We start from the raw sequence: 14,184 nt of genomic DNA, 5'->3' as shown, positions 1-14,184 counted from the left end.
ATTGGGGCTGGAGTGGCAGAGGCTGATAAAGTGCTGGGGGCTTCCGCCCCGTGACATGCCAGAGCTCCCAGGAGTTCGAAACTATTTACCAGAGCTCCACTCCAGTCAGCTCCAGCTGGATTTAAGTCCTGTGGCCTTCCTCCCGAGAAGGAATAAGCAAACCTAGGGCAGATCTACATGTACAGCACTACGTGGAGTACAGACCTATTTACCACTGTAAATGCCCCTCTCTGTGAGTTATGTGGGCCACATGCACACAATATATATACTACCTGTATGCCCCTGAGGATGTCGTATGGGCAGCAGCTGTGCGGTGACTGGGCCGCAAGCAGACCAGGGGTTGAGAACCACGGGTACAGACACTGCATGCCCAGCTAGCAGGGGTATAAAGAGCAGTGGAGCACGGCTTAGGCGAGTGCCCTATGCAGCTGAACCTCCAGGGTGTCTACTCTACACATCCAAGCAGTGCCTCCTGTTTTTAGCCATGAAGCGTCCTACTGCTGGAGCCTTTCATCACAGCACATAGCTACACGCTGCAGGCACAAGTGTGAACACAGCCTGCCTTTCACTGCGGCACGTAGCTAACCGTGTAGCGCCTGTCCGATATGCACAGCCCTAGGGCAGTGGTCCCCCACCTTTTCTGGGTGGTGGGTGCCGGAGAACGAGCCACCGAGGAGCGTGGCCAGTGGACAAGCATATGCCGAAATGCCACCGAGAAGCGGCAACGACAAGAGGTGTCACCGAAGTAGTGTCATCAAGAGGCGTCATCGCTAAAATGCCGCCAAAAATCAGCAGCATTTCAGTGGCGGCGCCTCTTGGTGATGCCGCTTTTCGGCAGCATTTTGGCGGTGATGCCTCTTGATGATACTGCTTTTCGGCAGCATTTTGGGGGATGCTTGTCCGCCAGCCAGTACACGGGCGCACACAGATGCCCCGCAGGCACCGTGTTGGGGACCACTGCCCTAGGGGAATCAGCACATCTACAGCCTGGTCTGTTCTCCATAGATCTGCCATGCTACACTCAGGGCTGGCCAAGGGAGCCAGAAAAACACTGGTAGGAACCTTCAGAAGGAAGGGCATTCCCCACCTCTAATGACCGACAGCTCTGGATCTGCCCCTAAGCTGTTAGCAGGCCAAATTACTCATCATAATGGATTTGTGGATCTTAATATAAAAAAGAAAACCCCCATTTTATGGAAAATCCTTTGCAGGTCATTGTTAATTAGAATACTCCAAATTCTGATGAACCACTGCTTTGGAATAGTTATGACCTATAAAATCAATATTTTATTTAAGCAGTGTGTTCTGGGTCCACCTGCTACACTGGAATATTTTTTTTTTTTAAGTTATGTTTGATTTAACCACTTACAAGGAAAAGATGATGCAGTGGGATCTACTATCTGTCTAAAGCCATGTGGGAAAAAAAGTTGTGCTCTCAATGATCTTTCAGGCTGACAAATTACCCCACACCACTCCTCTATGTGACCAAGGCAGAATCCAGACTAAACCTGCATCTGAAGACCACTTCACATTGCAACACTTCTGGCATGGGAAGTCACATACTGCTCTATGGTTCTGTGAAAGAGCTGCTGACAGGTAAAATGTACACATTAAGGACCAATCTTCTGCTATGAATACTTAGCGGTTGTCAGTTTCAGCTACTGCTAACTTTTAAACATCCTTTCCTTTCCGAAGGCCTGGTAAAGCCTATTGCTGAATCCAAGCACCAAAACCACAAGCAGTCCAGTTTCACACAATTTCCTCATGCGAGTAATCCCCTTGATATCAAGGGGACTAACTCAAGCAGGTATAGATTTGCAGAATTGACCCAAAGGAGAGAGAAATAGTGCTCAGAAGGGCTCACTCAAATGGACTGGTATATGACACAACAATCGAAGAAAAACAGAAGAATTGACATCCTTCCAGTGAGAGTTTAAATGGGACAGATCCAGTTCCCCAAAAAAGGATTTTCTTCTTCTTAAAAAGCCCCATTTATAGCCTAGGAACTTAAGAGTGCAATACAGAATCAAACATTTTGCCTCCAATGTTCTAACCATCAGGAATAAATCTGTTACGGAAACCACCTTCTATTTCAGTTACAGGAGCCTACTTCTGCATGGCAGAGAGTTGTTCTTGCGTTTGAACCACACTTTCCAGGCAAGGATTTCAAATCACTTTAAAATCCATTAATGAATTAGATTTCACCACACCTGAGGAAGGTCTTACCTCCATTTTATATAGGGGAAATTGAGGCACCAAAAGTGAAGTGTCTTGCCCAAGGTCACAAAGGGACTGATAAGCATCTGTGGGGAGGGTGTGGGCAAGTTCATTCATTGGTTGTGCGCTTTGTTCAACTTGTGTTACTCCAAAGAAGGACAAAAAGCCAACACACTGTACTTTTATATTTGCGAAGACCTTTGAAGATGTTGAGTTTTATATACACCAGATACTATGGACTGTGTGTTTTAGGGCCATGTTTTCAACTGGCCTTCTTTGCATGTTCAAGTTAATTGCGTAAAGAAATACAAGCAAGACATATAATTAACCAATGCACATTAAAAAATAGGGCTTGAGCATGCAAAGTGGATACATTCCATTTTTATGGGCACAATTAATGAACACTTTAGACAATTGGGCATCGAGTGCTTAGGGTGTATTTTTAACATGCTGTACCAAGTACCATGAATTCAGGATGTAATGTCACCTCTAAACCCTTAATTTTCTGGCTTTTAAGGATGATTATATTTTCTACTGTGTATAGAATAGCATTGCCACATATTTTTTAATATATACAGACAACCTGTGTGTGTGTGTGCGCGTGTGTGCGCGTGCGTGTGTGTGCGCGCGCGCGTCTCTCTCTCTCTCTCTCTCTCTCAGATGAAGCATGGATTTTCAAATGCACTCTCTTAGCCTAACTGCTCCCATGGAAGTCACCCTTATGTTCTATTTTACTGCTAAGGGTTTTTTATGATTTTATTTTTTTAACCACACGATGTCTTTGTGCTGTTCTCAAAGGTGCATTTGGGGATCAGGCTCCACCCTGCAGCTGGTTCTACAATATGAAATAACGATGCAGAGTTTGAGCCGGACAGATAAAAGGAATTTGGAGAAAAGACACAAACCCTCCACAGCTCTGGTTTCATCTCTTAAGCAAACAATCCACAGCTATGCCACATTCTCACCTTCCTCAAAAAAAAGCCTTATTACCTCTAATATGCATTCACTTCCTTTATTGCATCTACCACATTTGTAATTTCCACCAGGGACAAAACAAACAAACTGTAGTTTAATGACCTTTTGCCAAAAAAGTGTTGAGAATGAGATGAATACATAGTGTTAACACATTTATTGAATATGAAGTCGGGAAGGGAGGGCAAGGCAGAGAGCTGTTTCTCTGTTCCATTTTCAAACGTGTTAGCACTTACCAACAGGGGAAGAGCTCTTCCACAGAGTTCGAAGAAATTTAGGCTTAAATCATACCAGTATCACAGCAACAACCCTCGTGATGGGAAAACCTCAAAGAGCAGGGAGGCGGAGTTTAGAAAAGCACCCAGAAGTTCACTTCATTATCGAAAGGTCACAGGGCAATGAAAATTGTGCTAGAAACCTCCTAAGGAAAGGCCCTCATGAGATTTCTGGCACTTCCTGTTTCTGGTGGGTCCAGAGTTTGGGTACATCTGCCTCCAGCTGAAACCCGAGCGAGCACAGAAGAGCTGAAGAGCCGTTCACAATTACAAGGGTCAAGCAAGACCCAGCTCATTGAAGGTTTGGTGGAAAAGGAGGAGAGAGCACAGAGCTGAATTACATGGGGCTGCTGTCTACGGCAACATCCTGATTTGAGGAGCAATTGTGCCACAGCAGTTGCTGGGATGAAAACATGATGGGATTAAACATTAGGCCTCAAAGTTATGAGACAAGTACCAGTGAAAGTGCTGCGGTGGGGGGAAGGAGGTTAACTCCACTCCAGATCTTCTCCTTCTGTCCAAACAACAATCTAAACCTGCCTCTCCAGTCAGTTTCAGGGCAACGCAGCTCTTAAACACCCACTTCCCACCGACCATCCTCTCTTAATCACTCTGGGCAACACCAACACTGAGCTGCTTGCTCAGGCCAGTAACCTGGGCCTCCTCTTCAACTCCGACCTCTCTTCTCTAGCTCCTCCCATCCCCGCTGTAGCTAAATCTTTCAGATTCTTTCCACGCAGTATCTCTGGATATGGCCTTTTCTACTCAGTCCCAAAGCTAACGTTCAGCCAGGTACTCCTCTTGCAACTCCATCACTGCAACATCCTTTCCTCCAGCCTTGACAAATGCCAGCCTACCCCACTCTCAGCCGTTCAGAATGCTGCTGCAAAGATCCTCCTTCTCACCCGTCGTCTGACCCCTCTCTTTTCCTCCCTTCACTGGCTCTATCACATCAAACGTAAGCTCCATATCTGCACTTCTGCCGCCCTTCAGAGCCTATCCCTCACCCTCCTGATCATCTCTCATTCAGTATCGAGAGGAGGACTCCGGCCTCCAATTGACCCATGAGGCCAGCTTCCATCAACCACTTGTTATAGTTTCAAACAAGCCCCTTTGTACTTTCTCCCTGGATGCCCCATACTTGGCAGGAACTCCCCGTACACATCCACAAAGCGAACTCATTATCCACCTTCAAAACTGTCCTTTGCTAGGACTCCTACAGAAAATTAGACAACGGTTAGGCAGCTGGTATGCAGACACCATGCTGCCAGTCATGCTGACCAATATGGCTTCCTTATACTCCCCCACCAACTGGCCGTCTAGCCATCTTGCTGCCTCTTGTGTTGTACTTAGATCGTTAGCAATTTGGGCACGGACCTTCATTTAGTTGTGTTTACACAGTACCTTGCACAATAGGGTCCTGGTTCCTGCCTGGGGCTTCCAGGAGTTAATAAGGGATGGATTATTAAGCCATTGAGTTCATAAGCTCTACGTGGGATTTGTTCAACCAACATGCAGGGATGCTGATTCCAGTATAGACAACACACTTGTGTGCATAAATATTACCAAATTCTAGCCTTGTTTCTTCTGAGAAAAGGAGGGGTGGGGGGCGTCAGAGAGAAAGGAAAGTTAATTTTAAACAGACAAACAATGACTCATTGACTGGCTTGTATCAATCAGTAACTAAAAAAACCTCACATTTCCTGGTGTGTGTAAGATTGCTGTCCACATGTTTCAAACAACAAAAATAGGTAAAAGCTATGTGATGTGAAGAGCAGGTAATTCTATTACTTGGAGGGAAATAAAGACAGCGTGAGACTGTTCAAAGCTCTACACGGAAGTTAGCTGTGGCTGAATCCCCAGCATGATATGAAATTCACAACCGTATTTTTCTCCCTGTGGACAGGACATTCATTTTGCCCTTGGAGATGATACTGTGTAGCAACTCTCTCAGTCCCTAACATCACAGAGCCAGGATCCCTTTTACTCTCAGAAAGGATTCACTCACCGCAGGGAATGATTTGGCACCAAACAAATTCAGAAAAGACCACAATGTGCCTCTAAAGCACAAATGTTTTGGTTCTTTTTAAATAACCTCAGATGGGGAGAAGATAGTGAGAAATGTGTTGAGAATAAATATAAGCTCGACTTAGAAACACGGAAAACAAAGAAGGAAAACAATTTTCATTCATGAAACATGTAAATGTAGGAGGAAAGCATCTCTCTCAGGTATGTAGGAAACTTAGCTAAAAGACACTTTTGAAAAATTCCACTCAGTCTAAGCAATTTTGGGGTCCTATGAACTCCTATGTGACTGAAAATCCCACCCTAAACACGTACAGGTCCAAACTGAAGTCCTAAAGACAATTCCACAGTAGGAGACAGCTGCCTAGGTTAATGAAAGTCTGAGGGATCTAGGCCTTTTTCTATCCTGGTTGCTAGGGCATGAGATGCCACCTTCTTTTTGAAAGAGAAAAAAGATGGAAACCTGCCTTCATCGGACAAAACAGAAGGCAGGGCTACATGTGTTCAGGGTCTGAAGAGAGACAAGCCACATACAGCATTTTCTAATGCTGTATTATCAGTACACTCACATACCCTTTCTATTCCCTTAGACATGTAACCGAGTGGTAAAAGTAGCGCTCTGCCCAAAGAAACAATTACCGCAAAGACCTACAGTAGCCTGTTCTTATACACTGAGGACTAATGATCCATTTTTTTCTCTACCTTTGGGATTTACTTTTCTCTAGCTCCCGAGACTTGCTACAGAGGAAGGAGTCCAGTTAGACTTATCCTTATTTTTGGGGGGCCCTGAGAAGCAACTTTTCTTTCCCTATCTCCTTCTAACTAAGAATAGTTTCTCCTACAATGATGCACAGGGACAGACACAGGATTTCTAGGAGCTGATTGTTTTTGAAACCTTCTTAACTGGCATTAGTTAAAAAGCCAGTTGAGAGACACTGGGAGACTGGAACAAAAGCTAGCATACTGCTAGTTTAGCAGATCCTGCACCTCTTGCTTGTGCCATTAGACCCACTGACACTTATGGGGGTCACATGCACAAGTATGGATTTGCAGGATTCAGCCTTGGATCTCTGATACTGCAGCCAGAGCTGTCAATCAAAGTTCAATTGTCTGATACGACATTCATGTCCCAAAAGGAGAATTACTTTGGCAAGGGAAAGAGGCCTGATTGGTATGCACACTCTCTGGTTACTCCTAGGAAGGGAGGCTGGAACATAACTGGAATAGTGGCAAAGGAATCTACCTCATTTTACTTTAGTGGACGGAGAGTTAATAATTAGGCGCTGCAGTCCCCAAAAGGAATTTTTACTTCTTGGTTCAGATTCTGCTCAGGGAAGAGGTCCTATAAACTCCAGCTGATGATTAATGGGTTGTAGTTCTCCAGCCTGAAAGCAAGAGCTTAACAAGTCGCTCCTGAAACTCTCCATTATGCAGAGATTTTCTCTCAGAAAATTTGCAATTTGAGAATCTCTGACAACAGAGGCATAGGCTCCTCCTTCCTTTGGGGCCCTGTTTCCAGTTTACCCAGGAGAACTACCATGGAACCCCGGCCCTCGTTTGGCTTGTGTTTCTTTGTCTTCCCAGAGTAGCCTGAGGGTCAGGAATAACCCTCAGCATTCTCTGGCCTAATACGGAATGCACAACCGACATGGCCTACTCCTTCTTTCTCCCAGTGGATAATGAGCTATGCCCTGTACTATCACTTATTGTGGATACTAGATCCTTGAAATTACCTAAGTAGCTGAAATAACTGTGCACCACCATAGAAACTCCCATCTTCCGCAGAAATCCTCAACTGACTCCCCTCAGATACTGCAACTCTGCCCTCGGCAGTGGGGTTTTCTCCCTTATGGCCAGTTCGGCTACCAGAGAACACAGTCTGCAATTTTTCCAGGGGGCTTCAAGATGGAAAAATATGCCTCCAAGTCACTAAATAGCTTGAATGACCTTTAGCAAGAAGAAAAGAAATAATCCTCAGTAAAATAAATCTATCTAGACAAGAGTTTTGAAAAATAAGGCTGTAATGACTGTTAGATTGCTGGATCCCCCTGGCTCCCAGCTGGCACTCTTCCCACCAAGTCTTCGAACTTGAAAGGGGCGTAAGGCACCTGAGAATTCTCAGCTGCGAGCCGACATCTCCGCTTGCACTTCAGAGTCAGCATTACTGTGACCACTGGGAGGAGTCCATTTGCTTGGTTCCACCCCTCAAAGGCTTTCGTTTTACTCTTTTCATATTTGTTTTATCTTAAATGTTAATGGAAAGCTTGGGGCGGGGGCAGCCGGAAGGAGAGCTTCTCAACATTTAATAGTTTTCCAGATGCCGGCTTGTGCTGGGCAGTTCTACAGAAATTACTTTGTCTCTTGGGCATTGGACTCACCCAATCTACTGCCAGTCCAGCCTGTGAATTGATCATTTCATGTTTGCCCTGATGTAGGTATTATCTGAATACAGCATCTGAAGCTCAGTAGAGATTTGAGTCTTGATTTCCCATTATATATCATGGCGAAGGCTAAGTCAAAAGGCAATCATTTAACTGCACTAAAAACACTTGTAAGGGAAATCATTAGCTGCCTATTGAACTCACTATCTTTAATACAATTTACTTGTACTGTTGCAGCACCCAGACGCCCCAATCATGATCAGGGCCCCATTGTGCTCAGCTTGATCTCTGCCCTGAGCATCTTACAAATGACAAATAGACCAAGAAATCTTTCTATCAGGACAGTTCAGAACTGGACTAGGCTTCCAAGGGAGGTTGTAGAATCCCCATCACAGGAGGTTTTTAAGAACAGGTTGGACAAACATTTGTCAGGGATGGTCTAAGTCTCCTCCAAGAAATGACTATAGTAAAACAAGCCTCATCTAAGGAGCAACAGAACAGCGGAGGAAGAATAATTTACATGAGGCCACCTTCCCATATAAGTATTTCCCACCCCATTCTCATTCTCACAAAAGACTGGACCATTTTTGCTCCAGTCCTGCCTTCATCCCCCTCAAATATTTATCTTTGAGAAGAGACCAAAGCATGGAAAATTTCAGCCTGAAGATGGAAACTTACGAAAGCTGTAAGCAACTGAAAAACAAGGTTAAATGCTTTATGCAACCTCAAATCACAGCAATTACTGTTGCTGCTGCTATGATTCATAGACTTTAAGGCCAGAAGGGACCACTAATCATCTAGTCTGACTTCCAGCATAACAGAATCTCACCCAATAATTTCTGCATCAAGCTGGTAAAGCTTGTCTGAGGTACAGCATATATTTTAGCAAGGCATCCAGTCTTGACTGTACACACTTCCAAAGATAAGGAATCCATTGCCCCACTAGATTAAGTTGTTCCGGTGGTTAATTATCCCCACTTTTCAAAATATGTACCTTATTTCTATGTTTTATTACATGCAGAAGTGTTGTTGAAGTGATTTATATTACAAAAGAAATAGTCTGTGGGGAACATAGATAGTCATGCTGTCATGTTATACGAGCATGTTTAAATAGGAGATAAAGATATTCAGTTACAAGATCTCCCTGTTCTCCCCGCCCCTCCACCCCCCCTGAAAATTCAGAACTTACAGAGCTTGATCCCAATTTATAATGTAGATTACAAGGAGTTGAAGTAACTTCTGGTTGCTCATTTACAGATACTAGATATCAGAAGTTTGTTTTGTTTTCTTGACTAAGAAAGATACAGATAGAGTATGAAACCACTCCCTGACGCGTGTCACTCTGGAGCCAGATCAATGCAATTCCGATGATCAGACTGTCATTCCAACCACATATAGTATCAGAGTGTCAGTTTAACAGAAAAATTCCAACAGCCACCATACATTTCATCCTTCATCTCAAGGACACTGCTGCTTCTTGCTACTTACATTTCATTATGGCAACTGTTACAAAGGTCAAAAACACGGCAGTACTTTACATTCGTTGGTCTCTTTTTTCAAATTTGAATGTCAAGGCTAACAGATTAGCAGCTTGACCCTCAATGGTCTTTCCAAAGACCCAAAAGGCTTTGAGTCAATGACACAGACAGCCGCTCAAAACAAGAAAGCTTCTGCTCACTACTACGAGCCCTTCGGCATGGCTGACTGGAAATGCTTGTTCCACAGATGTGACCTGGGAGCTAGTTTTGTTATGGGAATCTAGATTCTTTGCAGTAACCCACTTGCCTCCTCAGTCAATAGAACTGCTGTTATCCGGACTATTTTACATTAGGCACAGGAAAATGCAAGGTTTGTTTTCTGTCAACCTTATTTTCGTTTGAATTAGTTGACCTCTACCAATTTCTATGAAGCAGCCTAAAGGAATTCCTGCTAATCAAAATAAGAGCAAGGACCCCTGGCAAGAACACCAAACTTCGGCAAGGGAGACCCTGCTTTGCAAATCTTACCCTACACCACAGACAGTACATATCTTTGGGCCAGGATTTGTTCATTTTGTGTTCTGGGCCAATTACGTCAAATCTGAGAACATGCGAATTCCAACCAAGTCTGAACGACAAGAAATGTTCAGTTTTCCTTTTTAAGTGGACTTTATTGGTTTTACTTATATTGGCCAACATCTGTTAAAAAGGGCACTAAAGTTAAGCATTACAAGGTCATAATTCAGGCAGTTAAGTGATTGCAAGCTGCTGGCTGCTCAGCAAATTTTGAAAAATCAATCCATTCAGTTAGGCCAGGAGCAGGCAAACTTTTTCACCTGAGGGCTGCAATGGGTTTCCAAAATTGTATGGAGGGCTGGTTAATGGAAGTTGTACCTCCCCAAACAGCCAGGTGTGGCCCGGCCCCGTCACCTATCCGACCCCTCCTGTTTCTCGCCCCCTAACTGCCCCCCCCGGGACTCCTGCCCCATCCAATCCGCCCCGTTCCTGTCCCCGGACTGCCTCCCACCACCTCATCCAATCCCTCCTCTCATTCCTGACTGCCCCCCAGGGACCCCTGCCCCCATTCAACTCCTCTGTTCCCCACCCTGTGACTGCCCCGAACCCTATCCATACCCCCTGACCATCACCCTGAACTCCCCTACTCTCTATCCAACCCCCACTGCCCCTGCCCAGAGCACTGGTGGCGCTACAGTTGCGCTGCCTAGAGCACCAGCACAGGCGGCCGGAGCCAGCCATGCCACCGCGCAGCACAGAGCACCGGTCAGGCCACGGCTCTGCAGCTGCGCCGCCCCAAGAGCTCACAGCCCCACCGCCCAGAGCATTGCGCCAGCAGCGGGGTGAGCTCCCTGGGGCAGGAGCTCAGGGACCAGCCAGGAGAGTCCCGTGGCCCAGATGTGGCCTGCAGGCCGTAGTTTGCCCACCTCTGAGTTAGGCCCTTACGTATGGGCTATGGGGCTCCTCTATAGTCAGCCAGGTTTGAGAGACTTCGCCTTAGATTTTAGCACAGTTTCCTATTATTTACTGTACAGTAAATGTTTCTTCATCCATCACTGAAAGAGTTAAGGATGATCCGTCTCCTACAACAGTCCTTCCCCTGCTTTGTCATCAGCTCAAGTTCACATAGTTAAGGATGATTCTTCTTCTTAGACCCTCAATTATCCTAAAGGTTAAAACTTCAGTGGGCATAAAATAAGGATTCTTGTTTAAGCATATTCTCTTGTACTAAAGTTCGTACTTTGAAGATTCCAACTATATTAATTTTTTCCAAAGAGCACTGCAGCACCTCACATCATAAAAACAGGCAGATATACCTAACTGTGCTTATGACAATAAGTGTGCCTGCACCAGATTATATGATAAATTGCATATGCACATATGTTTTCAGCTACAACACTGTTTTACAAAAAGTCTCATCGGTCATCTGAGGAGAAGCCGATGCTATTCCTCTGGTCCCCTTTTAGGGGCTTATCTATGGATTGGATTCTGTTTCATGTCTGGTCCTGCATTTAGTAAGTCTGTAAGTCTAGACACTTTGGTTGTGTATTTATCACCTCCTCTGTGCGGCATCAGGTAGAGAGAGAAGACAGTGGAAACCTCAAATGAGATTATATGAGGGAAATGTTTAGCCGGAGGCCATTTGTACAATTTCACTTCAACTTTCTGACAATTTTAACACCCCTTAACTTTTTTAAATCATCCAAGTTCTAGTGTATTTTGAAAGCAAGATGCTCCTGCCTCTTTAGTGTTTTAGAAGTACACACAGTAACTCCCTTATATCTTTAATAAGTAGAAATATGTAAGTTAAAAAAAAAATGTACCCGTTCCAAGTTCTGAGCAGACATACAAGATATTCACAGAAAAATCCATGCACATTGGAACAGTGATTGAATGAAAGTCCTGGAAAAAAGTTCTGAGGAACTTCAAAATAAGTGGAATCAGCATTTAGGGATACCCTGCTCTAAAGAACAAACAAAACCAGTGGAAGATCTCTGTCTAACCCATCAGAAGATTATTATTTTCATGATTTGGGCTCCAGCTCATATGTCCAAAGCAGACATTAGAGATATAAGCGTCTGAGCCAGAGGATCCCCCAGTTGCATTATCCAAACATCCTGGGAGAGGCCCAAGGGGCTTCTCCTGGGCTCCAACCAGAGTGGGGCTTGCCAACGTAGAGCTCTCTCACAAGAAAGCTGGCTCCTAATGAGCCTGACGAGTAGAAAGCTCTTATATTACAAAACTGGTTCAGTAGATTAACTGGCACAGCAGCTAGCAGCGAATTCCACACATTTGAGGCTATTTGGACCTCTTCTGTGGATTGTTTGATCAACAGAAGACAATGGAACAGTGACGCACCCAGGAGTTCTATTGGTGAGTCTCGGTGAAGTGGGGCTGGGACAGGTGTACATTGATTTCTTTGAGGTACAAGAGTTTTCTGGCTCTGGATGGTATTTCCTCCATTTGACACACAATACCTGAAGTGATGTCTTTCTTTTGTGTCCTGTGACTTTTATCTGCCCCTACTTAGATCAGTCGGAGGAGACACTACACCGCATTTCATGTGGACTATAATACAAATGACAACTCCCACACAGGAACACTTATTATCAAGCGCTGCCATTTAGTGTCAGTTTGGCAGCAATTTCAGTTCTTCCCCAGCTTCCTTATCGACTCAAGTTCACATAGTTAAGATGGGTGATTATTCTTCTTAGGTCCTGAATTACCCTGAAGGTTAAAACATCAGTGGGCACAAAATAAGGACCCAATTCATTTCACCTGTGACCCACCTCATACTTGAATCCAGGTCTCCATATGTAGGAGTAGTGTATTTTACTCACTGCTTTGCTTAGCCCTGATGACTAAGTTCAATGAATACAAATCCTTTTAGCTCTTACCTCACTGGGCAAGTGTCAGCATTCATGTAGATCAACGCTGAGAGACATGCATATTGCGATTATACATTTTGCAGAGAGACAGAAACAAAACTGACTGCGGTCTACATTTATAGCACATTGGATTTTATAAAAATGAATCAGATAGAAAGATATATTACTATGGGAAATTAACAGCCATAATCAGCAAATATTTCTATTACACTGGATTGCAAAACAAGCAATGTTCTAACCTCACCACCACCAGTCATGAGTCATGATCTTCCCAAGTCAATAGTGAAAGACACAGTGCAAGTAGACTGCATATAAAGGAACACGGATATTATTTTAAGTTTCATCAATATGACAGCAATTCCAAACTCCAGTACTTACCATCAAACTTTTTGTAACGGGAACTAAACGTTGTCTGTAAGTGATTGCTAAATTCTACAACAGCATTTCTGAAGTCGTGTTTACTCTGCTGACTGTACTTCTCTTCCATTTCTTGAGAACAACACGTGTAACCTTGTGGACATACTTTCAAATGGTCACCTGAAAAATTAAGAGTAAATAATTTAAAGTTACATAAAGAATATTTAAAAGAAGCACACAAGAAAGTTGCTCTGTAACAGGTTATAATGTGCACGTCCTCCTCCCCACACACACCCAACCTAGACTCCTTATTCTGGCAATACCACTTAAAACTAATGGGATTTTGAATCAAGCCCTCACCCATGAAAACGCACTTTGGAGAAACTCAGCAGTACCCATGTGAAGACTCTAATTTTGTCCATTGCTGAGAATGATACAAAGCCTGTCCTCAGTTTTTATTTATTCAGCATATAAATTGAGTTAATACACAGCAATTCATTTTAGACACAAATTTACACCAAAATGGCCTCCCTCTACACACACACACACACACACACACACACACACACACTTACTTCTTGGTATGCACTTTAACTGCTACTTTCAGTTCATTCAGTTTAAAAAAAAAAAAAAAAAAAAAAAAAAAAAAAGGTGTGGATGCAGCATTGACCACCAATGTCTTTTTTGTATGCTGGAACTCCATGTTCTCAGAATTAAGACTGCCCAGGGTTTTAAAATGCAGAGTAGTTTGATTATATGCTTTGGCCAACTCACTAAGTTTCCCACCCCTCTGATTTTACACAATTTGCTAGCATCATCATAGGTAAGGTCATGACAACACTGACTGAGCAAACTTCTAGCTGCGACTTCTGCCTTCAGAGCCATACAGCAACCTGTATCTCCCTTAAACTCTTTCTAAAATTTAAATAGCTTTTTCCTTGTTTCATTTTGTTTGTTCAGAACTAATTCAATAATAGAAGGCGATTGATACCTCCCTCTCTCCAGCAACACAGTTTTGAAAGCCTATTGCAACCTTTGCTATTCACCCCTGTGACCAGCTCATGTGTTTTTCCAG

At 43.9% G+C, this 14,184-nt stretch overlaps 1 protein-coding gene across 2 annotated transcripts in view; it reads right to left on the bottom strand.

Annotated features, from left to right (window-relative positions):
* The window catches only part of GPC4 (glypican 4), a 111,999-nt gene that overhangs the window by 42,928 nt on the left and 54,887 nt on the right, over positions 1-14,184 (bottom strand). For both annotated transcript variants that reach the window (XM_032780163.2, XM_032780164.2), the window contains exon 2: positions 13,131-13,289. In XM_032780163.2, coding sequence (XP_032636054.2) covers positions 13,131-13,239 — 109 coding nt within the window. In that variant the 5' untranslated portion in view covers positions 13,240-13,289. The remainder of the gene's footprint in view (positions 1-13,130; positions 13,290-14,184) is intronic.

Source organism: Chelonoidis abingdonii, chromosome 8 (assembly GCF_003597395.2).
Source record: "Chelonoidis abingdonii isolate Lonesome George chromosome 8, CheloAbing_2.0, whole genome shotgun sequence".
NCBI lineage: Eukaryota > Metazoa > Chordata > Testudines > Testudinidae > Chelonoidis > Chelonoidis abingdonii.
Note: the sequence above shows the minus strand (reverse complement) of the source record. Positions and strands in the feature narration are given on the sequence as shown.